Here is a 26,956-nt window from a genome sequence, read left to right on the forward strand (position 1 = left end):
GGCTGCTAACCAAAAGGTCAGCGGTTTGAATCCACCAGCCACTCCTTGGAAACCCTATGGGGCAGTTCTACTCTGTCCTGTAGGATTGGTATGAGTTGGAATCAACTTGATGGCAACAGGTTTGGTTTTGTTTTTGAACTGTTCTATTATTATTATGTATTCCCTCCTTTTCATCATGATTGCTAGTAGAATTATCATAGTCATTGTTATGGATTGAATTGTCCCCAAAAAATATGTGTCAACTTGACTGGGCCATGATTCCCAGTATTGTGTGATTGTCCACCATTTTGTCATCTGATGTGATTTTCTTATGTGTTGTAAATCCTACCCCTATGATATTAATGAGGCAGAATTAGAGGCAGTTATGTTAATGAGGCAGGATTCAATCTACAAGATTAGGTTGTATCTTAAGTCAATCTCTTTTGAGATATAAAAGAGAGAAAAGAGCAGAGAGACAAGGGGACCTCATACCACCAAGAAAGCACTGGGAGAAGAGTGCATCCTTCGGACCCAGGGTTCCTGTGCTGAGAAGCTCCTGAGCTAGGAGAAGATTGATGACAAGGATCTTCCCCCCAAACTGACAGAGAGAGAGAAAGACTTCCCCTAGAGCTGACACCCTGAATTTGGAATTCTGCCTCCTAAATTGTCAGAGAATAAATTTCTCTTTGTTAAAGCCATCCACTTGTGGTATTTCTGTTATAATAGCACTAGATGACTAAGACAGTCATGAATGAGGACAACATCTTTAAAGAGTGATTGGGAAGCAGCCTGTTTAGCTGTTCTGTCAGCCAGATCATTTCCTTTAGTTTTTTCTGTTTATGGAAGCCCTTTGGTTTGATGTGCCTGAATTTTAATTACAGCGATCTCAGAGGGTAGCAAAAGGGCATCCAGAAGTTCTGCTACTAAAGGGCTATTTTTAATTTGGGTCCCAGAAGAAGTTAGGAACACCCTTTGTTTCCATAACATGCCAAAATCATGAGTAATTTTAAAAAACATACCTCAAATCTGTATAAATATTTACCAACCATCCAGGAGCCAGTTTGCAAGCTCTTGTGAGTGTAATCAGTTTAGCCTGCTTAGCTGAAGTGACATCAAGAAGGGTGCCACTTTTGAGGACCCTGGTGGAAGTGGCCATGGCGTATCCTCCCTGGTAATGAGAACTGGTAGGTTTAGCCTTTAAATATGACCCATGAACAAATAGGATTAAATCAGGATTTGATAACGGCATTTGTTGTAATTTTGTCTGGGTGACAAAAGCTGTTTAGTAAGGTTTAAACAATCATGGGGTAAGTGGTCATTCAATAAGAATTTATTGAATCCTTTAGCCATTATTGACACCTAAGAACCTCAGGTCCAAAGGATGCGCTCTGCTCCTGGCACTGCTTTCTTGGTGGTATGAGGTCCCCATGTCTCTTTGCTCACTTCTTTCTTTCATATCTCAAAAGAGACTGGCTTAAGACACATCTAGTCTTGTAGACCTCATCAGTATAACTGCCGCTGATCCATCTTGTTACATCATAGTGATAGAGTTTACAACACATAAGGGAATCACATCACATTACAAAATGGTACACAGTCATACAATACTGGGAATCATGACCTAGCTGAATTGATACACACATTTTTTGGGGGACATAATTCAATCCATGACACCCCACCACCACCAAAAAAGCAACAACAACCAATATCCAATCTAGCTTCATGCCTTCTAACTGGTTACAGATCTATAATTTATTTCAGCCACAGTTCAGAGTTCTCAACCAGGGACAATTTTTGTCCTCGAAGCACTTTTGATTGCCACATCTTGTGTGTGTGCGCACACACAGGCTTCTATTAGCATCCAGTTGGTAGAGGTCAGGCATATAGTTAAACATCCTACAATGCACAGGACAGCCCCCCACAACAAAGAATGTATATAGTACCAAGATTGAGAAACAGTCCACACTCTTTTCCCCTCATAGCATTGACTGTTTGAACAGTCGAGGATGGTTGCCTTGTAAAATGTCCCTTACTCTGGATTTGCCTAATTGTTTCTTTTTGGTGCCATTTCTCTTGGTTCTCTATCCCTTATATTTTTTGTGATGTTGAAGTTAGGTCTGGAAGCTTGATTAGATCCCCGTAGGCATTTGAGTTTGTGAACCCTGTCTTAAACAATGAGATATGGTCTCTTCCGTGTTTGTTCAGTTCTTAAAACAAGTATGGGTGGTTCAGGCACCTGAATACATGGTTTTTTCCCAGATCTGACTCTTTTTTTTAACCCCCCTCTCCTGTTTACACCTCAAGAATTATTAGCTTTGAGGTTCCTTCCTTGGGAACCAGAATTTATGGAATGAAGGAGATCTATGGATGAATTTAAGTTTACTGATTACCCTTTAGAACCTGAATACAGGACCTAGCATGTGGGAAATGCCAATGTCGATTTGATTGGAACGCCATGTTCCGATTTATTAAAAACAGCTGCCAAAATGAAGTGCTGTAGTTGGGATCTCTGGTAAACACATGGACCCAGATTACACTCTTTAATGTTTCCTCTTAGAACAGCAAACAACTCATTTTAACACTTAGTCTTCTACCTTAAATGTTTCTAACAACACTTTTCTCATTTCTAATAGTTGCCAATTACGGTAAACCTTTTCCAGAATCTTCCTTTGTTTTCAGTCTGTGTTTAGCAGAGAACTTAAAGTGGTTTATTAGTAATTTAGGTGAGAAAACATGCTCAGAGATAATGACCTTATCGGATGGTCAACACAGATAACGCTATAAACATCAGGCCTCTAGATAAGTCTCCTTTTACACACAACCAAAAGGCTTTAGTCATCCTCCAGGTGACTGGATTCCCAGTAAAGTTTCCACAGAAAATCTGTCTCCTACGCCTTTATTCCTCATACAAATTATAGGTAGAATCTCTTCCAGCTTTGCTATTGTTGGTTTGTTTGCTTTCTCCACACTTTTTCTATTATTATTTTCCGTATATTTGGTTAATATTTATGTCAGAATAATTATCTGTAATGAAAGATTTAGTACTTTGCGTTATCTTTGATCAGTGTAGAAATATATAAAGTAGAAAGTAAAGACTCTCCATAATCCCACCCCTAGATATAAACAACATTCTGAGGGTTTTCTAAGCAGATGATCAGTATACTTAGAGATAGGAAAATGTATACGAATATAAATATATTCCAGTTCCTGGCGTAAAAGATTCAATAGATTTTTATTGAATGGTCATATTATACATTGGATAAATATTTGTTGAATGAATGAAACTATATTTTCATATAAACATATATATGTAATTTTAATAAAATATGTACACATAAATATATTCTAGTGCCTGGCATATAAAGGATTCAATAAATTCTTGTTGAATGAGCATGTGTATATACATTGAATAAATATTTGTTGAATGAATGAATCTATTGTTCCTTATATAAGTATGGATTTATGTGTAATTTTAATAAACAGTGAACAATTTATACATACGGTTTTGCAGCTTGCTCTTTTCACACGTTGGTAAATCATCATGGCCATCGTTTTCATGACAGCATATGTAGATTTGCCTCATTACTTTTGATGCCTTCATTATACCCCATTGCATGGAAATTCCATTTTATTTAATCTATTCCATACCGATGGTCATTTAGATTGCTGCCTTTTTTATGTTTTTATATTAAACAATGTTGTTACAAATATATGTGTATATCCATATTTGCAGGAATTGCTAGTTCAAAGAATTGCATAATATGAATTCAAATAGCTACTGCCAGTGTGCAATTCAAGTTCCTTTTTACCAATTTAAATCTTCAGTGGAATGGATGAGAATTCTCTTTCCCTGCACCCTTAGTAACAATGGGTATTACCATTTTTTTAAATTTCTAAGTCTCATATGCTGAAATGATGTCCTGCTATTTAAAAATCTTATATAACTGAATGCTACTGAGACAGATAATTTTTTCTTAGTGTTATTGCTCTTTGTGATTTTGTTGTAAATGTTCTTTTCAATTCTTTTGCCAGGTTTTTTGTTGTTGTTGTTGGATTGTTTCTTTTTGTTTTCTATTTATAAGAACCCTTTATAAAATATTCTTTCATAAAGGTTCTTTGTCAGTCTTTTTATTGCAGGTTTTTTTTTTTTTTTTTTTTAGTCTTTTGCTTGACCTTTAACTTTGTGTTTGTGTCTCATGAAGGCAGACTTTTCAGTCCTGCTGTTTATAGTTTTTGATCTGGTGTCATATAAGAAAAGAGAATTTGAATAAAAATAATTAAAATGTGAATGAAAATTTGAGGAAAGTAATAGGTGATAATAAAACTGACAAATTTCTTTTAATAATTACCCTATTTCATCACACCATGAGGCTGCGATTGTAAGAGGCACCATCATTTATTTATCAGTAACAAAGCAAAAGTGCCAGCAATTAAAACACATCAACATCATTGACTATTCAGGCATCCTGATTTCAGAAATGGTAAAATGTGAAAAAACATGCATCTTAGAATTGAAGATATATTTTTTAAGCTACAATATACACAGGGTAAAAAATTAGAAGTATATAAAGGGGCATACATGAAAAATAAGTCACAATGAGTTTTTAAAAAGTAAATCAGGTTCTGTTACTCCCTGCTTAAAACCTCCTACAGGATGTGACCCACATGGTGAATCTGGCCTTTCTGTGCCTCGTGATTTTATTTTCGACCACAGTGACTATGATCTAGCCGCATATCTTCCTGCTCTCCTCTGAATGTGCCAAACTTGCTCTCACCTTCAAGCCTTTCTGCATACTCTTGTCTTGGTCTGGAACTCTTACAGTAACTCTTTGCTTGACCATCTCCTTCTCATCATTCAGGTCTCAGCTCAGCTGTCCCCTCCTCAGAGAGGTCCTCCCTGACCACCCAGGCTAAAGACTTACCTCTCACTATGGAGAGCAGTGTAAGCTTCATGAGAGCAGGGATTTTTTCTGTCTTGTTCACCACTATATCCTCTTCTCAACACCATTGTGGAATTAAGTGGATATAAAGAAAAATGACAAATAAAAGCGTTTCAGAGTGGCAGTAGGCATTTCAGCTGAACTCTTAAGAAGGAGAAGCTATTCAGGGAGAAGTTGCCTCAGACAAGGCAAGCTTAAGAAGAGAAGGAGCATTATGTATTCAGGAAACTCAAAAGGCCAGTGTCGCTGGAACTTGGGGTAGGAGAAGGTGAATGGTTTAAGATGAAGTTGAAAAAGGGCAGCAGGGGCTACATTATGCAGTCTTGTGTTGGACTCTGTTCTAAGGAAAGTGGGAAACATGTTATACACACCCTACATGTAACACTCTTTACTTCTTTGTAACATTCACCACACCTGTCCTTGTTCATTATCATTTTCCTTGCTGGATTATAAACCCCATAAGGATAGGGACCATGACTTGTTCATCAGTTTATTCCAAAAACTTGGCTTAGTGTCCCACACATAATGAGAGCCCAGTAAGTATTAGATGAGTGGACAGACGAACACATGGAGCTTCTCTGTGGTCCAGGAAGTCCTGGTGGCACAGTGGTTAAGAGCTCGGCTGCTAACCAAAAGTTTGGCAGTTCGAATCCACCAGTCGTTCCTTGGAAACCATATGGGGCAGTTCTACTCTGTCCTATAATGTTGCTATAAGTCGGAATTGACTCAACAGCAACAGAGTTTATGTAGTTCCAAAATCCACTGGAGACTCTCTCCATTTTATAACCTTTTTTTCTTTTTTTTTTTTTAACTGAAGTCTCCAGGGAAAAACCTATGGGCCAAAGGAACACTTTGTAATACTTAGTAAGTCCATCATTGAAGACATATGATGATGGGTGATAGGATTCACTACTGGTCAGCAGCATGTAAGAACACATCTCTCTTTTTTATTTTTTGCCGTACAAAAATTTATACATACATTGTTATGTGACCCTGATTGCTCTCCCCATACTGTGAGAGCACACCCCTCCTTTCTGCCCCTGATTCCCCATGTCCATTCAAACAGCTCCTAACCCTCTCTGCCTTCCCTTCTCACCTCCGGACAGAAGCTGCCCGTTTGGTCTCATATCTACTTAAGCTAAGAGGCACACTCCTCATGAGTATCACTTTATGTCCCACAGTCTAGTCCAATCCCTGTCTGAAGAGTTGGCCTTGGAAATTGTTTTAGTTCCGGGCTGATAGAGAATCCAGGGGCCATGCTTTCCAGGGTTCCTCCAGTCTCTCAGACCATTTAAGTCTGGTTCTTCTCACTAGAATTTGAGTTCTGCACCTCACCTTTCTCCTGCTCCATCAGGGACTCTCTGTTGTTTTCCCTGTCAGGGCGGTCATTGGTGGTAGCCGGGCACCATCCAGTTCTTCTGGTCTGTGGCTGATGAAGTCTCTGGTCTATGTGACCCTTTCTGTCTCTTGTGCTAATACTTTCCTTGTGTCTTTGGTGTTCTTCATTCTTCTTTACTGCAGGTGATTGGGACCAATTGATGCATCTTAGATGGCTGCTTGCAAGCTTTTAAAACCCCAGATGCCACTCACCAAAGTAGGATGCAGAACATTTTCTTAATAAGCTTTGTTATGCCAGTTGACTTAGATGTCCCCTGAAAGCACGGTCCCCAGACCCCTACCCCTGCTACTCTGTTCCTCAAAGTGTTTGATTGTATTCAGGAGACTTCTTAGCTTTGGTTTAGTCCAGTTGTGCTAACTTCCCCTGTAGAGAACACATCTCTCTTGAAATACTTCCTGGAGGTAATAGAAGAGATCATTAGTTGTATGATACATCAGCACTGTGGATTCAGAGTGTGTGTGTGTGTGTTTAATTACTGTGTTACAGTATGTAAATCTCCAGCTCTCTGTGCCTATTCTAGGTTAAGGTGATATACCATATGTGCTTAATAAGCAGATAATTAAAGCCTGTATTTGCTTTTACCTTGTTACAAACCACTACAAAGCATGTAGCTTAAAACAACAACCATCTTTTCAGCTCAGAATTCTGCAGGTTGGCAGTTTGGGTTGGGGTCATCTTGATGGAACTTCTCAGCAGGGCTCACTCAAGCACCTGCCTGGATTTAATAATTTGTGATCTGGTCTTCATAGAAGACCCTCACTACATGCCAGGCATTGAGCTAGACTGGAGGTCCCACCCTTTCTTAGTTCACAGTGCCCTATGTGTCTCAGTAATTTTTTCACAGTGTCCTTAATAAAAACAAAAAACAAAACCCCTCAACAGTTGTGTTTATTAAGTAGCCGGGTTCAAGCATCTTAATAAGTATTTATGTTCTAAAAACTTGTTGTTAGTTGCTGTTAGGTCAGCTCTGACTCATGGCAACCCCATGTACAACAGAATGAAATGTTGCCCAGTCCTGTGCCAGCTTGTCAATTGTTTGTATGCTCAAGTCCGTTGTTGTGGCTGCTGTATACTTTGAGTGCCTTCCAACTTAGGGGGTTCATCTTCCAGCGCTATGTAGGACAGTATTCTGTTGTGATCCATAGGAGTTTCATTGACTAATTTTAGGAAATAGATTACCAGTCTGTCTTAGTCTGGATACCTGTTGAAACCTGTCCACCGTGGATGATACTGCTGGTATTAAATACTGGTGGCATAGCTTCCAGCATCATAGCAACACTGAAACCACCACAGTAGAACAAAATGACAGACTGGTATATGGCTAAAACCTTTTTAACGTATGAGAAAGTATACAAATAGAAAGAACAAATGAATATTTTTACTTAATTTTTACCCATTGCCATTGAGTTGATTCTGACTCATAGCAATGCTATAGGACAATGTAGAACTGCCCCATAGAGTTTCCAAGGCAGAATGCCACATCTTTCTCCCGCAGAGCATCTGTTGGTTCGAACTGCTGACCTTTCGGTTAGCAGCTGAGCGCTTAACCACTGTGCCACCAGGGCTCCTCATTTCATTCTTAAGTAACCACAGTTACTCATGGAGTATGTACTTCTGTTGAGCACTGCATAACTGCATGTTGGAATCAAATTAGGCACCACCACCTAATTTCCTCTACCTTATTAATGTTTGCATGGTACTTGCTTTTTAATCACAACATCTGAAACCCAGCTTCACAAAGATATGTCATTAAACAGAATGCAGAGTGATCCAGTGTTGAAATTATGAACTACCTTGAGCTAGTAGTTTGTTTACATCTGACTGATGTGGAGTATCTCTGCGCTAACCTCAAAAATGTAAAATATCCCATTATGCCCCATGGTTTGCTGCATACAGGGTACCTCAGTACACAGTTTGGAAACCATGGAGCTCAGCACTTTAATACGGCCATTGTGGTTAGATGAGTTTGTTTATATGGCCGTTTGCCTTGGTTCTTTAGAAAAGCAGCTCCGGAGACTTTTCCCCTAAGCCCTTTGCCCTAGTGTTCTACCCCCATGGGTTTGTTACTTTTGTCCAGGTTGATTGACATTTCCTAGGTAAAGCTGTAAACAACTTGAGATTTGATACACTTTGCCTGGCTCTGGGCTGCAACCTACCCTGTAATTGGTCTATTTTACATACTTTGAAAGGATTGGTGAATATACTTATGCAAATGAAGTGACTATAGCCCACTATGCAAATGAAGTGTCTGTAGCCTACTGAGAGGGGATTGGTCAGTTCATGGCCCTGGTGGAAGGGCCACGCCTTGAAATTGACCAGGAGTTTGCTTATGTATGCAGCCAACCCCATAGAGATGGGCAGACAGAAGCAGAAAGAAGAGAGAAGTAGAGAGAGATGAGGCAGGGAACCTTGTAAAAGAGCTGTAACACTGAAGACGGTGACAGGCACGGAAGGGGCCCTGTGGCAGAACTGGCAGCAACAGTACCAGCAGCTTTTGTTCTATGCTACCTCCTGAAATGATCGAATGTGCTAACTTTATATTCTAATCTCTGAGTAAGATGTATCTCCCCTGAGAAACAAATGCTTCAAAATTCTGGTGTTTTGGTCAGGAATGGAAAAATTAATTCCTTGTGTTTACTATTAATATGTGTGTTATTTGCAAGAAGGCACATGGGCGTCTAGGAATCATTATTTATTTTCACAATAGAGCAGACAAGTGCCTTTGTGCATTGTGGCATCCTAGGGCAGATTTTGGGTTTCCTTGCTTGCCCTTTAGTGCTTTCGTGAACATCTAGTAGGCTCCTACAAGGTATTTCTTTTAGCTCATGGTGTGTTACCAAATGTATTTGAATCAGCCAAGGGGGTTATCAAGATAATGAGGGAGAACCTACTAAAATGTTATAGCTTAGGCTTTTCAGCATTTTTTGCTGTGGGTTTGCAAAGCCAAGAGAACTTGCATTATTAGCAGCATTATAGCATGGCTGTTGGACATTACAGTTCCGTCCATGGATTGTACCCTTGAGGAAGTTGAGCAAATAATGCTTCTGGAAAACAGTTAAGCGATCTTTTTTCTTCTTTTTTTAATCTATTTGTTTAAACCGTAATTGAAAAAATTTTCAAGCATACACAAAAACATCATGACTAGATCAGTGAACTTCCACGTACCCATCACCTAGCTTTAACTATTACCAATACTTGGCCAATCTCATTCCATCTATGCCAGAGTTTCTAAAGGTGTAGTCCCCAGAACAGAAGCATCAACATCATCAGGATATTTGTTAGAAATGCAGCTTCTCCAAGATGTACTGAATCAGTAACTTTGGTGCTGGGGCCCATCCATCTGTGTTTTAACAGGCCCTCCCAGTGAGTCTGATACCTGTCAAAGTTGAGAACTGCTGACCAGTACTATTCCACCCACATCTGCTGAAATATTTTAAAGTACATTTTATCATTTTATTTGTAAATACTTTAGTACTTAAGTTTTTTTCTTTTAAAAAATAATATATGACAGATCAGCACACTGTTTAGAGAGCAGTGTACTGATCTGTACCGATATTTAAGTGGACTTACTCTTTGATCTCATAATTCTACTCATAGTAATCTACTTTAAAGAAATAACTGCCCAGGTGCTTCATGGTGCATATACAAGCATGCTCATTGCGGTGGCTAATATGGAGACAACTTGGAAATACCACATGTCCAGTAGTGGGGGATTGGCTAAATAGGTTCTGTTTTATCCATGCAGTGGAATACTATGAAATAGTTTCAGAGAATGATATTCCTGAAGCTATTGTTAAGTAGGAAAAGTAGTTTTCAAAAAAGTATTGAGTGGTCCCATTTGTTTTCTCTGCAGAGTGTGTGAGTGTGAGAGAGAAAGAGGGAGAGAGAGACAGGAAGGGATGGAAAGAAAGAGAATGAGTGTGTATGCTATATATATATATAAGTTTAAGCACATAAGAAAAAAGACTGGAATGTTATGCACCAAAATGCTAATAGTTAACTTTGGAAAGTGTGCTATTTTGGTTAATTTTCACTCTCATCTGATTTTTTTTTTTTTTTTTTACAATGGGCATATGTTTTTATAATGGGGAAAAAGAATAAAGTTACTTTAATTGTGAAAAGGCTATATCCATTGAAGTTATAATATTTCCCTCTTCTTGCATCTGCAGATGGACACCTGTTGGATTCAAAAAGATATGCTATTATTGGAGCAGACTTGCGAGATTTACCTGAACTGGAAGAGAAACTAAAAAAATGCCAAATGAATACACAGTGAGTTTTGTTTTTTTTAACCTCTTAAGCATTTGTAATTTCATGCTAATATGAGATAAGGCCAATTAGGGCTAACAGTGCAGCTTGATCCCTGTGTCTCGTCCTTTACTCTGCAACTTCTATTGCCTCGTTGCTACTTAGAAGAGTTTTCTGAAATTTTTTAGGAGTGGTGTTTCTCAAGTCTGGTTTCACATCAGAATCACTTATGTTGCTCTTTTTAAAATACTAAGGCCTAACTTCATAAACAAAGTTTGAAAGAAGATAATTGTAGCATTAAAAACATATAATTGCAATATCTAAAGAAAGGATTGGTATCAGGAATATATAAAGAACACCTACTGTTTTTTGTTGTTTTTGTTTTAAAAAGCCTCATGGAACAATTGGCAAAGGATTGATGACCAGGCTACTCAGAGAAGAAATCTGAATATCATATAAAAAGGGTATTGAACCTTAGCAGTAATCGGATGAAATTCTGTTCATTTCTACCAAGTCAGCAAAAATGTAAAAGTCTGACAATATCAGGTGTTGGCAAGGATATGGGGAAAAGAGAATGGTCCAGCACCACTAGTGGGAGTGAACTTAATACAACCATTATGAGGAACAATCTGAAGGTACCTAGTAAAATTGTAAAAGTGTGTGCCTTATGATAGAGCAGTTGTACTTTTGGGTGTGTCCCCCAGAAGGTCTTGAAAGTGTGCACAAGGATGATGTTCATTACACCCACTGTTTTTTAGTAGAAAATTGGAAACAACCTAATGTCCTTCAGGAGGAGAATGGATGAATAAAACGTAAAATGACTGACCTAGATAACATGGAGAGAGCTAAAAAAACAAATGCTGAGTTAAAAAAAAATTATGTTGCAGAATAATATGTGTTGTATGATAACCAAGTGTGTAAATTCAAATCCCCTGAAATACTATATTTTCATGATTACATTCATATATCACAAAAGTATTTTTAAAATGGACCAGAAGGGTTCACACCAAATTCTTAAGAGTGGGTTTCTGAGGGGAATGAGATGATAGGATTTTAGCATGATGATACTGATCAAAATCAGATAGGAGTTAAGGAGTTAGTAGGAGGCAAGGATATGTAGAAGATGACACTTTCAAGAGTATTTGCAGTGAGTGACACACGTGGATGTTTGAGAGGAAAGTAGGAATATTAGTTTTTAAAAAAATGAAGGCAAAGAACAAATGACAAAAATTAAAGAAATTAGCAAGTAGGGAAACACTGTTAGAACAGGGTCCTAGAGGAGAGAGAAGGGAGGATGTAGACCATGGACTGAGGTTAACTAGCCTTGGAAACACCCCTGTTCTTCTAAGAGAGGAGGAAGGAGAGTAAGGACAGATGCAAGTACAGATGAGCTTTGGAAGATGGAGCGAAGGGAAGTGTAGGGAGTTAAAGGCTTGATGATCATTCTAATTAACTTTTCATTAATGTGGTGATTGCTGTTATCTCTACATTTTGAAGTTCTTTACCTGCTAAGCCTAGAATCATCAGCCAGGTTGTCATTGTTAAGATTTACTCACCCACCTGCCCAGATGTTGTTAGCTACCGTTGAGTTGGCCCCCAGCTCATGGTAACTCCATACACAGTGGGATCATTGTGATCCATAGGGTTTTCATTGGCTAATTACTCAGAAATAGATTGCCAGGTCTTTCTTCCTAGTCTGAAAGCTCTGCTGAAACCTGTTCAGCATCATAGCAACACCCAAGCCTCCACTGACAGATGGTGGTGGCTACACGTAAGGTGTGCTGGCCGGGAAATGAACCCAGATCTCCTGCATGGAAGGTGAGAATTCTACCACTAAACTACCACCGCCCCGCCTAGATGTTACGAGTGGCTCCTTAAGCCAGCACTGTCACTCTAACTTCATTTTCTGAGCCTTTGTCTAGCTGAGTGTTCAGACAGCGAGGTCAGTAAATTTTAAAGAGTAGTTAATAACTCTTTTTCTTTGGGGATCTCCTGATACGGGTCACAGATTGCAGTGTGTGGTATGTTCTTCTTAAGTCTTGACATTCAAGGACACCACTGGTTTTCTCGGGGCACGTATTATTCAAGGGATATTAGTGAGTGAATGTCAGTAGTAGATTGGTTAAAGCTGTTTCTCAGGGAAGCATGGCACTCTGTCCATTTGAGGGGAGCACAGAACTCGGTCACGTCGTGGATTTGAACCTTTCCTGGTGGCACAGTGGATAAGCGGTCAGCTGCTAACTGAAAGGTCGGTGATTAGAACCTACCAGCTGCTCCATGGGAGAAAGATGTGGCAATCTGCTTCTGTAAAGATTATGGCCTAGGAAACCCAATGGAGCAGTCTTGTTCTGGTCTATAGGGTCAGTATAGGGTCCCTATGAGTTGGAATCGACTCAAAAGCAACGGGTTTGGTTTTTTGGGTTTTCTACTGATTACTAGTTATTTAACAGGAGTTAAGTTTTTAAAAACATCACCAAGCTTTAGTCTCTGCATTTATGAGCTATGAATAAAAACTATCTACCTCACAAGATAGCTTTGAAGATTAGATGAATAATGCATGTAAAAACAGTTGACCAGAAACTAGTACACAACAGGCACTCAGTAGAAGTAAGTCATAGCAGAATCTAGCTGCAGTTGCAGTGATCAGCTGTTCTGTTAAATGAGACCAAAGATCAGGGAAATAATCAATTATAAATTGATAGGGAAGTTTGCCTAGTTTTTTGAAAATCTATAAAATGGATGAAAAGTAATTGATACAACAAGTATTAGAATTATGTGTTTAATTCTTCCATGTGGTTTCATTTGTGTTCTGTATTTCCCTTTGTGGGCTATCTTTCCTTTGCTCTTCTTTCACTTACATTTTTGAATAGCATTAATCCTGTTTTTAATATTACTAATGGTTACCCTTTTTTAGAACATATTTGTAAATTTTTTAACTTTTTATTTTGAAATCATTCAGATTTACAAAGAGTTGGAAAATCATACAAAGACTTCTCGTATAGCCTTCACCTCACTGCTTCAACTATTAATCTTCTATAATAATGGTTACCTTTTACATTAAAAAATTTTTGAGACTATTTCTCTAATCATCAACTTATTAATTTGATGAGGTAATTATCAAGTTATTAATTTGATGAGGCTTTAGAGCTTTTTTCTCACCATTTCTGTTGCTACAATCTGGGATTTTAGATTTATTGTTAATTTTTAAAAAAAATTCTTTCTAATGTTTTTCTTTCTGATTTTCAACCCTGTTTGCCACTCATACTTAAACTGAATTGTCTTTCCTGTGGATTCAGTGCCCTGTTTGTTTGTACCATGATTCAGTGGGGGACTATATGAAGATGTGTGGGGACCAGTGAGGAGCCCTAGTGGCACAGTGGTTAAAGCAGTCGACTGCTAACTGAAAGGTCGGCAGTTTGAAACCACCAGTGGCTCCAAGGGAGAAAGATGTGGCAGTCTGCTTCCTTAGAGATTTATAGCCTTGGAAACCCTACGAGGTCGCTGTGAGTCGGAATCGACTTGGCAGCAGTGGATGGGGGGGACCAGTGCTCCAGACAGCATTTGGATATATTTTTTAAATAACTCTTAAATTATACAACATTTCATTATTTAAAGAAGAGTGAGAGAAGGAAAGAAAAAAAAAAAAAAGAAATTTCAATGAGTAAAACGGATAGATAGCTGCTCCCAGTACTGTCTGGTCAAAGCAGCCTTTTCTCTCATATGATGTAGCCATCATTAGTCCAGACAGTGAGTTCAGCTGCACAGGTTTGAAATCTGACAGGAACATATACTAGGCTGTGACCTTGGGCAGTCATTTCACCCCTCTGTACTTTAATTTCCTCCTTTGAAAAATGAGATTAATAATACTACCCAACAATAAATCTGTTAGCATTTGATGATATTGATAACTATTAATATATGTATGCCTGAACATTTCCATTTATTTCTGTAGTTTTAGTTATCTCTGATGGTTTTGATAGTTCTGAAGAGCAAATGAAAATAATTCCTAATCCCAATACTCAGAGATAACAGTTTTCATAAATTTTATGTTAAAATGTGTAAATACATAGTTTTCTTTAAGAAATGCTACTATGATATACATATGGTTTTGGGACTTTTAAAAAATCAAATCTGTCTATGTATATGTGTATATATATGTATATGTGTTTATATGTATGTATATCCACTTATTTATTTGTTCATTATTCACTCATTCAGCCAATAGTTGATAGTCTACTATAGATGGTCTATTCACAGAGCCATGAGCAAAACAGTTTATAATATTGCATAAGAAAAGGGACATTGCAGCACACACTACAGGGGAAGTCAGCACAACTGGACTAAACCAAAGCAGTTTCCTGACTACAATCAAATATTTTGAGAGACAGGTAGCAGGGATGGGGGGGTCTGGGGACCATGCTTTCAGGGAACATCTAGGTCAATTGGCATAACAAAGCTTATTAAGAAAATGTTCTGCAGCCTACTTTGGTGAGTGGCATCTAGGGTCTTAAAAGCTTGCAAGTGGCCATCTAAGATGCATCAATTGGTCCCAACCACTTGGAGTAAAGGAGAATGAAGAACACCAAAGACACAAGGAAAGTATTAGCCCAGGAGACAGAATGGGCCACATAAACCAGAGACTTATCAGCCTGAGACCAGAAGAACTAGATGGTGCCCGGCTACCACCAATGAATATCCTGACAGGGAACACAACAGAGGGTCCCTGATGGAGCAGTAGAAGGATGGGGTACAGAACTCAAATTCTAGTAAGAAGACCAGACTTAATGGTCTGACTGAGACTGGAGGTGCCCTGGAAAGCATGGCCCCTAGACTATCAGGCCAGAACTAAAACAGTTTCCGAGGCCAGCTCTTCAGACAGGGATTGGACTGGACTGTGGGACATAAAGTGATACTTGTGAGGAGTGTGCCTCTTAGCTCAAGTAGATACAATAAATGGGCAGCTTCTGTCTGGAGGTGAGAAGGGAAGGCAGAGAGGGTTAGGAGCTGGTTGAATGGTCATGGGGAATCAGGCAGAAAGGAAGAGTGTGCTATCGCAGAATGTTGTGAGCAATTAGGGTCTCATAACAATGTATGTAAAAAAATTTTGTATGGGAGACTAACTTGAAAAGTAAACTTCATTTAATTAGAACAATTAAAAAAAAAAGCATAAGGGACATTAAACATCTAATTACAATTGACTGTTTAATTACTCTTGTGGTTCTTTCTTTGAAGAAGTGTAGTAGAGCATCTAAGAGGGGACTTGAGTCTGTAAACCATGGATGGCTTTCATGTCAGTAAATACAGTTCTGAAACATCCTTGCGAGCTGCCTAGCAGTCCATTGTGTGGGTATACCATGTTCTTTTCAACTCATTTCTTGTAGTTGGGCATTGATTTCAAACAAGTAATTTTGTTAATTGTCTAAGATTCCCCCTCCAACAAAACAAACAGATAAAAAATAATCCACTTGCTTTGTGGGAGAAAGAACAGCCAGCCATGAGGAACATCATTATTAGGGGGCAGGGAGGATAAAGGGTCCAGAAAAGGAGTCTGCGACAGAGCAGAAAATGAACTAGGAATAAGCTAGTAGAGTAGAATTCTAGAGGCAGGGAAAAGAGAATTTCTCCTAGGCTTTACCAGCCCTGTCAGCACTGACCTTGTCCCAGACTAGTCAGGGTGGGAGAAGGTAAAGAAAATTGCTTCTACCCCCACAGAATTATGGAGAAAGATGAAGAATAGTCCAGTCAAACCAAAAGATCAGAGTGCCCGTGAGCTACATTCAGTCGTCTTGCTTAGTTCAGGGGATCCTAGTCTTCACAGCTGGACCAATAACCAACATCATAAACAGAGAAAAGATTGAAGTTGTCAAGGATTTTGTTTTACTTGGATCCACAATCAACACCCATGGAAGCTGCAGTCAAGAAATCAAAAGACACGTTGCATTGGGCAAATCTGCTGCAAAAGACCTCTTTAAAGTGTTGGAAAGCAAAGATGTCAGTCACCTTGAAGACGAGGTGCATCTGACCCAAACCATGGTTTTTCAGTCGCCTCATAAGCACGGGAAAGCTGGACAATGAGTAAGGAAGACTGCAAAAAAATTGACACCTTCGAATTGTGTTGGCAAAGAATATTGAATATACCACTGACTGCTAAAACAAACAGATCAGTCTTGGAAAAAGTACAACCAGAATGTTCCTTAAAAAGCAAAGGTGGTGAGACTACATCTCACATACTTTGGACATTTTATCAGGAGAGATCAGTCCCTGGAGAGGGACATCATGCTTGGTAAGGTAGAGGGTCATTGAAAAAGGGGAAGACCCTCAACAAGATAGATTAACACAGTGGCTGCAACAATGGGCTCAAGCATAACGATTGTGAGGATGGCGCAGGACCCGGCAGTGTTTCGTTCTGTTGTGAATAGGGTCTCTATGAGTCGAAACTGACTTGACGGCACCTAACAACAATAACAGTCTTCTCTTGAGAAAATTAAGGCTTTTAGATATTACTACAGGAATTTGTTGCTTTTCTTATTACCTGTTTCGTTGATTATTTTCGGTTTGGTAAATCAGAATGCATACAAATAATGTAATTTATTGAAAACTATCCATATTGTTTTCAATTCTTGATGGTAAAGGCTTATATAAGAAAAATTAGATTCTATTAAGTGAATATCAGTATTTCCACATTATGAGTCAGCTTTTGATGTGTAACAAACCACTCCATACTCTGTGGTTTAAGACAACTGATAATTTAGTTGCTCAGAATTTTGTGGGCTGGCAGTTTGGGCTGATCTTAGCTGGGTGGTTCCTCTGCCAGGGGTCATGTTTAGCTGATGTCAGCTAGAGCTCATTCATGTGTACAGCGGGCAGGTCAGCTGGGGACTGACTAATTGTCTTCTAGGAAGCTCGTTCTCATTCATGGGACTTCTCATCCTATAGTGGGCCAGCTCAGGCTCCTTCACATAGTGGTTTCAGGGCTTCAAGTGCAACAGGAGATCAAGTGCCAGTGTGCAAATGCTTTTGAAGCGTCTGCTTGCATCATGTTTGCTACTGTCCCCTTTGCCAAAGCAAGTCACATGACTAACCCTGATTCCAGGGTAGGGAAATAGAGGCCATCTGCAGTATCACATTGTCACAGTGTGGATGCAGGGCAGAGCTATGGCTGCTAACCAAAGGTCAGCAGTTCAAATCCGCCAGCCGCTCCTTGGAAACTATTGGACACTGCTACTCCGTCCTGTAGGGTTGCTGTGAGTCAGGATTGACTTGACAGCAATGGGTTTGGGTTTTACAGTCTATCACACACATATAAGGTTTTCATAAGCCAGACAAACCATTGCTCATTACTCTCCTTTTTACAGCATAAAACTTTTGGTCATGATGGTATTACACGTGTATTACTGCACTGATTGATGATGTGCTTGCTCAGTCCTTCTGGTTTTCCTGGGGTATGAACTGCCCTGCCAATACTGCAACATATGCACAATTAGAGGGTCTCAGTCTGATGAAAACATAATTATATGCCTTTTTTTCTTCTCTTAAGGTTGCCGACACTCCTCATAACTGAATGTGTGCTGATTTACATGACTCCAGAGCAGTCTGCAAACCTTCTAAAGTGGGCAGCCAACAGTTTTGAGACAGCCATGTTTGTAAACTATGAGCAGGTAAAAGGAAGCATGAGAAGTCTGAGTTCTGCATAGGACTCCGGGGATCGCTGTTCCTATCTTTGCACCCTTAGTAATCTTGTCCTTCTTCCTCCAGCCATTCTCCTTTATTAATCAATTCTAGCAATCCTGGTGCTCCTCATTTCTTGACTTCCCGAAAACTTCTACCTTAGCTTTTATAGAAGGTTTTTGAGTCCTTACTTCATCATTGCATTTACCATAAAGTTATAGAACTTGATGGAGGGGATTTGGGCTGTCATCTAGCATACAGCAAAAAAACCCAAACCAGTTGCTGTGGAGTCGATTCTAACTCATGACCACCCCGTGTGTGTCAGAGTAGAACTATGCTGCATAGAGTTTTGGATGACTGTGAGCTTTTCAGAAGTAGATCACCATGCCTTTCTTTCAAGACACTTCTGGGTGGACTTGAACTGCCAGCCTTTCAGTTAGTAGCTGAGCACTTAACTGCTTGCATCACCCAAGTGGCCTGTCATCTAGTTTGGTGCTGGCAAACTCCAGTGCCTTCAGGGTTAAGCAGGTGATGGCAGTAGAGGAAGTTGGCCAAGTGTAATATAGTGTACAGTGGTGGGGACTATGGTGAGCTGGAGCACTAATGTCCCATTTCATGGCAGCAGTCACTACTGAGTTCCAACCAGTGGTTGGAATGTGAGCCTAAAGCTGCCAGCATTCACAATTTTTAAAGAGAAGTTAGAAAGTAGGCTATTAATATAAAATTTCCTAATTTCTAAAAACAACTGTGTTTGGTCCATTAGCTGCCTATTTGCCTCTTCTAATCTAGCACAAAAAGAGTTATGTTTTAGAGCTTCAGAATTATCCAGCTTGGTTCTGAATAGGCCCCAGCAATTATTATTGTCTGTGTGACCTTAGGCAGAATTGGTTTTCTATTTAGGTCTTTGATCCATTTTAAATAAGTTTTTTTGTGAGGTATGGGTCCTGTTTCAGTTTTTTACAGATGGACATCCAGTTTTGCCAGTACCATTTGTTGAAAAGACTGTCTTTTCTACACTTAATGAACTTTGGGCCTTTGTCGAAGAGCAGGTGACTGTAGGTGGATGGATTTACATCTGGGTTCTCTATTCTGTTCCACTGGTCAATGTGTCTGTCATTGTACCAGTACCAGGCTCTTTTGACTACCGTAGCTGTGTAGTAGGTTGTGAGGTCAGATAGTGCGAGTCCTCCTACTTTATTCTTTTTCTTCAATAGGGCTTTACTTATCCAGGGCCTCTTTCCTTTCCATCTGAAGGTAATGATTAGTTTTTCCCATGATAGAGAATGCTGTTGGTATTTGGATCGAGATTGCATTGTATATGTAGATTGCTTTGGGTAGAATTGACATTTTCACAATGTTGAGTCTACCTATCCATGACCATGGTATGTTTTTCCATTTATGTAGGTCTCTTTTGGTTTCCTGCAGTAATATTTTGTAGTTTTCTTTCTATAGGTCTTTTTACATACGTGGTTAGGTTTATATCTAAATATTTTACTTTTTTAGGTGCCATTATAACTGTTATTGCTTTCCTAATTTCCTTTTCGTCATTCTCTTTATTGATGTATAGGAATCCAACAGATTTTTGTGTGTTTATCTTGTATCCTGCTACTCTGCTGAATCTTTCTGTTAATTCCAGTAGTTTTTTTGTGGAGTTCTTTGGCTTCTCTAATATACAATCATATTATCTACGAATAGGGATAGTTTTACTTCTTCCTTACCAATTTAGATGCCGTTTATTTCTTTTTATTGCCTTATTGCTCTAGCTAGGAATTCCAGCATAATGTTAAATAAGAGTGGTGACAAAGGTAAAGGTCATCCTTGTCATGTTTCTGTTCTCAGGGGGAGTTTTTTCAGCCCCTGCCTGTTAAGAATGATGTTGGCTGTTGGTTTTGTATAGATGCCCTTTATTGTTGTCATGAACCGAATTGTGTTCCCCAAAAATATGTGTATCAATTTAGCTAGGCCATGATTCCCAGTATTGTATGATTGTCCACCATTTTGTCGTCTGATGTGATTTTCCTATATGTTGTAAATCCTACCTCTGTGATGTTAATGAGGTGGTATAGGCAGCAGTTATATTAATGAGGCAGGACTCAATCTACAAGATTGGATCGTATCTTGAGCCACTCTCTTTTGAGATATAAAATACCACCAAGAAAGCAGCGCCAGGAGCATAGTGCATCCTTTGGACCCAGGGTTCCTGCACAGAGAAGCTCCTAGTCCAGGGGAAGACTGATGAGAAGGACAGACCTTCCTCCAGAGCTGACAGAGAGAGGAAGCCTTCCCCTGAAGCTGACGCTCTGAATTTGGACTTCTAGCCTACTAGACTGTAAGAAAATAAATTTTTCTTTGTTAAAGCCATCCACTTGTGGTATTTCTGTTATAGCAGCACTAGATAACTAAGACAATTATGCTAAAGAATTTCTGTTCTATACCTATTTTATTGAGAGTTTTTATCAGGAATGGATGTTGGACACTATCGAATGCCTTTTCTTCGTCCATTGAGATGATCATGTGATTCTTTTGTTTTATTTATGTGGTGGATTACATTGATTGATTTTCTAATGTTCAACCATCCTTGCATACCTGGAATGAATCCCACTTGACTGGGGTGTATTATTTTTTTGATATGATGCTGAATTCTATTGGCTAGAATTTTGTTGAGAATTTTTACATCTGTATTCATGAGAGATATTGGTCTGTAATTTCCTTTTTTGTGTGGTGTTTTTACCTAGTTTTGGTATCAAGGTTACGCTGGCTTCATAGAATGAATTCGGAAGAATCCCTTCCTTTTCTGTGTTCTGAAATAGTTTGAGGAGTACTGATGTAAGCTCTTCTCTGAATGTTTGGTAGAATTCTTCAGTGAAGCCATCTTGGCCAGAGTGTTTTTTGTTGGGGATTTTTTAAATTACCTTTTCAATCTCTTCTCTTGTTATGAGTCTGTTCAGATTTTCGACCTCAGTTTGTGTTCGTTTAGGTGGGTAGTGTGTTTCTAGAAATTTGTCCATTTCCTCTAGGTTTTCAAATTTGTTAAGAATATAGTTTTTCCTAGTACTCTGTTATAATCCTTTTTATTTCAGTTGGATTTGTTGTAACGTCCTCCGTTTCATTTCTTCTTTGGGTTATTTGCATCCTCTCCTGTTTTTCTTTTGTCAGTTTGGCCAGTGTTTTGTTGATTTTGTTGATCCTTTCAAAGAACCAGCTTTTGGTTCTGTTGATTCTATTGTTTTTCTATTCTCTATTTCATTTATTTCTGCTCTGATCTTATAATTTCCTTTCTTCTGGTGGTTCTGGGCTTCTTTTGCTGTTCTCTTTCTGTTTGTTCGATTTGTTGTATAGCTAATGTTTTGATTTTGTCCCTTTCTTCTTTTTTGATGTGTGCATCTATTGCTATAAATTGACCTCTGAGCACAACAGCCTTTGCTATGTCCCAAAGGTTTTGGTATGATGTGTTTTCATTCTCGTTTGATTCTAGGAATTTTTTGATTCCATCTTAGATTTTTTGTTACCCAGTGGTTTTTAAGCAAGGTGTTATTCAGTTTCCATGTGTTTGATTATTTTTTTCTTTCTTTTTTGGCTTGGTCTTCCTGTTACTAATTTCTATTTTTATGGCTTTGTGATCAGAGAAGATGTTTTATATTATCTCAGTGTTTTGGATTTTGTTGAGGGTTACTTTGTGGCCTAAGATGTGGTCTGTTATGGAGAACATTCCATGTGCATTGGACAAGAATGTGTATTTTGCTGCTGCTGGATGGAGTGTTCTATATATGTCTATGAAGTGAAGCTGGTTGATTGTGGGCTTTAGATCTTCTGTGTCTTTGTTGAATTTCTTTCTAGATGTTCTGTCCTTTACTGAGAGTGGTGTGTTGAAATCTCCTACTATTATTGTGGAATTGTCAATTTCTCTTTTCAGTACTGTTAGAGTTTATTTTATGTATTTTGGAGCCGTGTCATTGGGTGTGTAGATATTTATTATGGTCGTGTCCTCATGCAGGGTCATCCTGTTAATCATTATATAATGTCTTTCGATTGTGTTTTACAGTCTATTTTATCTGAGATTAGTATTGCCACTCCTGCTTTTATTATTTTTTTTTTTATTTTTTGGTTACTGTTTGATTGATATATTTTTTCCCATCATTTGATTTTTAGTATATTTATGTTTTTGTTTCTAAGGTGTGTCTCTTGTAGACAGTATATTGATGGGTCCTATTTTTTTTCATCCATTTTGTCACTGTTTCTTTATGGGAACATTTAAGCCATTCACATTCAGTGTGATTGTTGATAGGTGTAAGTTTATTGCTGTCATTTTGTAGTGCTTTCTTTTGTGGTGCTGACGTTTTCTTTATTCCTCTTACTCTTCTATGCTGAATTCCTTTTGTTTGTGATTTTTTTTTCATTTCTTTCATTTTTGTAGATTTTGTGTTCAGTGAGATTTGTTTTTCTTCTTTATTCTGATGAGTAGGTTTGTTAACTTTGTTTTTGATTACCTTGAAATTTACCTCATCTTCCTAAGTTTAAACCAGTCTGTTATTATTCGACATCGCCTTGATTTCCTCTCCATTTGAAAGTTCTATACCTACACCATTTATTCCCTTTTTTATTGTTCTGACATTGTTGTCACTTACAGATTGATGTCTCTGGTTCCGTGTTGTAAATCTTTTAATTTTGTTTTATCCTTGAGAGTTCATTATTTAGGTTGGTGTCTGGCTGATTCTGACTTGTGTTCTAGATTCAGGTTATTGTCTGATGTTGTTCATTCTCTAACTGAAGGACTCCCTTTAATAATTCTTTTAAGTTTGGTTTGGTTTTTACATATTCCCATAATTTCTGTTTATCTGGAAATATTCTAATTTCACTATCGTGTTTGAGTGAGTTTTGCAGCATATATTATTCTTGGTTGCAGTTTTTTTCTTTCAAGGTTTTGTATATGTCATCCCATTACCTTCTTGATTGCATGGTTTCTGCTGAGTAACCAGAGCTTAGTCTTATTGTTTCCCCTCTGCATGTGACTTTTTGTTTTTCTTGAGCTGCTATGAGGATTCTGTCTTTGTCTTCAGTTTTAGCAAGTGTGATTATGATATGTCTTGGTGATTTTCTTTTAGGGTCTATACTATATGGGGTTCGTTGAGCTTCTTGAATGGTTGGCTTTTCATCTTTGATGATATGAGGAAAGATTTCTGTTAAGAAAATCTTCACTGATCCTCTGTGTTTTCCATTTTGTCCCCCTTTTCTGGATATCCATTCACACGCAGTCTTTTACTTTTGATTGTATCACATATTGTTCTCAGGGTTTCTTCATTTTTCTTCATTTCTCTGATGTTTCCTCAAAGTGGTACTCAAGGATTTGTCTTTAATTTCACTGATCCTGTCTTCTTCCATTGTTTCAAATTTGCTCCTAAAACCTATTATTTTACTGTCTGTTTCTGAAATCTTGTTGTTCATCTTTTGGATTTCTAATTGCTGTTTTGTATGATTTCTACTTGTTTGTTTATTTTGACAGTTTGTTCGTGTGTCATTTTCCTGAATTCTTCCGTTGCTTTGTCTGTGTTTTCCCTGATTTTGTCTGTATTTTCCATGATTTTATCTATTTTTTCCTGTGTTTTCCTTCGTCTCTTGGAGGACCCTGAATATTAAAGCTTTGAATTCCCTATCAGGTAGTTTCAGTGCCTTTTATTCTTCCGGAAGGTCATCTGGAGTTTTATTTTGTTCAATTTCTGGAGCCACCATTTCCTGTTTTTTTATATGTTTTGATATTGTCTGCTGTCTTTGGGACATTCAGGAATTAATTTCTTCATTTATTGATTGTAGATTTGTTTGTTTCATCCTACTTTTTTGTTTTATTTGGTTATGTCTGGGCAAGCAGGTTGGGCATATTTTGTTGCTTGTTTAGCTCTGGGCATGATGCTTCTCTCCACCCTGTCCAGGTGGGCAGGGCTGGTCATTAAACTGTGGTGCAGCAGGGCAGGTCCAGCAGGAGTGGAGGGGTGGGGATGGGTAGTTTGTGACACGAACTGGGGCAGACAAGGCAGGGCTGGGGGGCAGTGCAGGGCGGGTCTGTGAACCATGTTGGTGCTGCTTGAGGGTGCGGTGCTTGGTGCACGTTGCAGATAGGCATAAGGGAAGGGTGAGGATGTGACGTGCAGAGCTAAGTGGGTGAGTGAAAGAAGAGAGGGAAACAAAAGCAAAAGAAAAAGAAAAAACGAAGGAAAGAAGAAAAAAGGTAAATAAAATGGCACAGTAGGATTCAGCTGGTAAGGGCCGGGAAGACCCGGTGAGGCCATGTGCTGGTGGCTCTATACCCAAGCAATGGGGCTAGGTGGGCAGGAGAAAGGAGAGAGGGGAAAGAGAGAAGAAACCAACAAACAAAACAAAAAATTTTAAAAATAAATAATAAATTTAAAACAACAACAAAATAAATGTGGTGGGGCAGCTGGCTGTTGAGGGGAGGGCAGAACTGGGGTGGCAGCGAGCTGATGTCTCTCTTGCTGGGTGGCACAGCACAGCCCATCAGGAAGGGATGGAGGCCGTGTAGGGCCTTGGTAGGAGGGAGAATGAAAAGGGGGGAAGGGAAAGATAAAGAAAAATAAAAAATATGGCACTGAGGGAGCCGGCCTGTGGGGGCAGCGCAGACCCAGGCTCTCCAACCGAGTGGTACAACTCAGCCTGCAGTGGGGTGGGGGAGTGGTGCACGGGGTGAAGTGGATGGGAAAGGAAAGGACGGTAGGGAGAGAGAGAATAAACAACAACAAAAAAGAAAACAACAACAAATAAAGGCACTGGGGGAGCCAGTCAGTGACGGTGGCACAGATGCAGAGAGGTCACATGCCAGTGACTCTCCAGCCAAACGGTGCAGTATGGCCCCTCAAGAAGGACCAGAGGCAGTGCACACGGCTAGATCGGCGGGAGAAAGGAAAGAATGGAAAGGAGAGAGAGAGAAGAAAAGGAAAGAAAAAAGAAAACAAACAAACAAATATGGCGCTGAGTGAGCTGGTTGGTGGGAGTAGTGTGCACCCAGGGAGGCCATGTGCTGGTGGCATCCCAGCCGAGCAGTGCAGCAAGGCCAATCGAGAAGGGGCAAGCATGGCACACAGGGCCACATGAAAGGAAGAAAGGGAGTAGAAACAAAGAGAAAAAAAAGCAGCAAAGAAAAGATGTGACGCCAAAGGAGCCTGCCTTTGGGGGTGGCCTGGGCCTGTAGAGGCCATGCACCAGTGGCTCTCTAGCTGAGTAGTGCAACACTGCCCTTGAGAAGTGGCATGGGCAGCTCACGGGGCTAGGTGGGCTGGAGAAGGGAAAGGAAGGAAGGAAAACAGAGAGAAGAAACCGGAAAAGAAAAGTTACTGAGGGAGCCTGCCGGAAGGTGGTGGCATGGTCCCGAGGAGGTCGTGCACCAGTGGCTCTTTAGCACAGCGGTGTGGCACAGCCCACCAAGATGGGACGGGGACATCACACAGGGATAGATGGATGGGAGAAAGGAAGGAAGGGAAAGAGGAGAAAGTGGAAAAAAATAATAATAAAATTAAATATGGCACTGAGGGAGCCTGTCAAACCCGGGGTGGCCAAGCACTAGTGGCTTTCTAGCTGAGCATTGTGGCACAACCCATCAAGAAGGGGAGGAGACAGCATACGGGGCTAGCCGGGAGGGAGAAAGGAAAAGAAGGAAGGGAAAGAGAGAGAAGCAACAAAAAAAGCCAAAAAAACAATAACAAAAAACAAACAAACAAAAATGGCGCTGAAGGGGCCAGCCAGTGGGAGCGAGGCAGACCTGGGCAGCAGTGAGCTGGTGTCTCTCTGGCCAAGTGACCAGGGCCTGCTGGAAAGCGGGGAGGCTGTGTATAGGGAAGGAGGGTGTGGGGTGGGAAAGCATATATCCCTGGTTACCAGGTGTTTTGTCTCCTATTGGGAGCTCTGTGAAGTTGCCTTCCCATACTCCCTGTCCGCAGTCCTTGGTGACTGAGGTCCAAGATGGCGAATCTGGGCAGCAGTGAGCTGGTATCTCTCCAGCTGAGTGACCATGGCCCATTGGAAAGCTGTGGAGGCCTCCTACAGGGGAGAAGCATGGGTGGTTGGTAAAGTATGTATCCCTGGTTACCGGGTACTCTGTCTCCTGTTGGGAGCTCTGTACAGTTCCCTTCCTGTACTCCTTGTCTCCATTCCTTGGTGGCTGTAGTCCAATATGGAGAATCTGTGCTTCATTAGCTGGTAAGAGATCTCCACTCCATAGCTCTCCTCGTTCTCTGTTCTCTGCCAGTTTCTTATTCTATTCAGGGCTTGATTGAGTTTTTCATTTCTCCATTTGATGCTTAGGGTTCTAGGACTGACGTTTATTTCTGTTTTACTTAGTTTTTTGGGTCTTTGCTGTAGAGGGACAGCATGGTACTTCTGTGTATAGCGCCATGTTGGCTCCACCTCCCATGATAGCTATTTTTATTTATTTCCGTATTATGGATTTTATTTTTTTCTTTCTTTTCTTTTTAATTACAGGTAAAAGCAGTAAAGGGACTTGCTGTCATTTAATTATATGTCATGTAATTATGGACAGAGCCAGGGCTGACCTTGGTCTCCTCCGCTTCCCACCTGCCCTGCCCTAGTCCAGGTTTCTGTGTAGTGTGCCATGTTATTCTTGTTGAGATTTTTCATCCTTCTCTTTGTTTGATTGTGGGTGTTCCTCTGGCTCCCTCTTCAGTCCTGGTGAATGAATATAATGGAAACTGGCTTCATT

General features: G+C 39.7%; 1 protein-coding gene across 1 annotated transcript in view; it reads left to right on the forward strand.

Moving 5' to 3' along the window:
• LCMT1 (leucine carboxyl methyltransferase 1) overlaps positions 1 to 26,956 on the forward strand; it is a 66,208-nt gene that overhangs the window by 24,666 nt on the left and 14,586 nt on the right. The window contains exons 6-7 of the mRNA XM_004373462.2: positions 10,488 to 10,590; positions 18,104 to 18,224. Coding sequence (XP_004373519.2) covers positions 10,488 to 10,590; positions 18,104 to 18,224 — 224 coding nt within the window. The remainder of the gene's footprint in view (positions 1 to 10,487; positions 10,591 to 18,103; positions 18,225 to 26,956) is intronic.

The sequence above is a fragment of the Trichechus manatus genome, unplaced genomic scaffold (genome assembly GCF_000243295.1).
Source record: "Trichechus manatus latirostris isolate Lorelei unplaced genomic scaffold, TriManLat1.0 scaffold00024, whole genome shotgun sequence".
Classification (NCBI taxonomy): domain Eukaryota; kingdom Metazoa; phylum Chordata; class Mammalia; order Sirenia; family Trichechidae; genus Trichechus; species Trichechus manatus.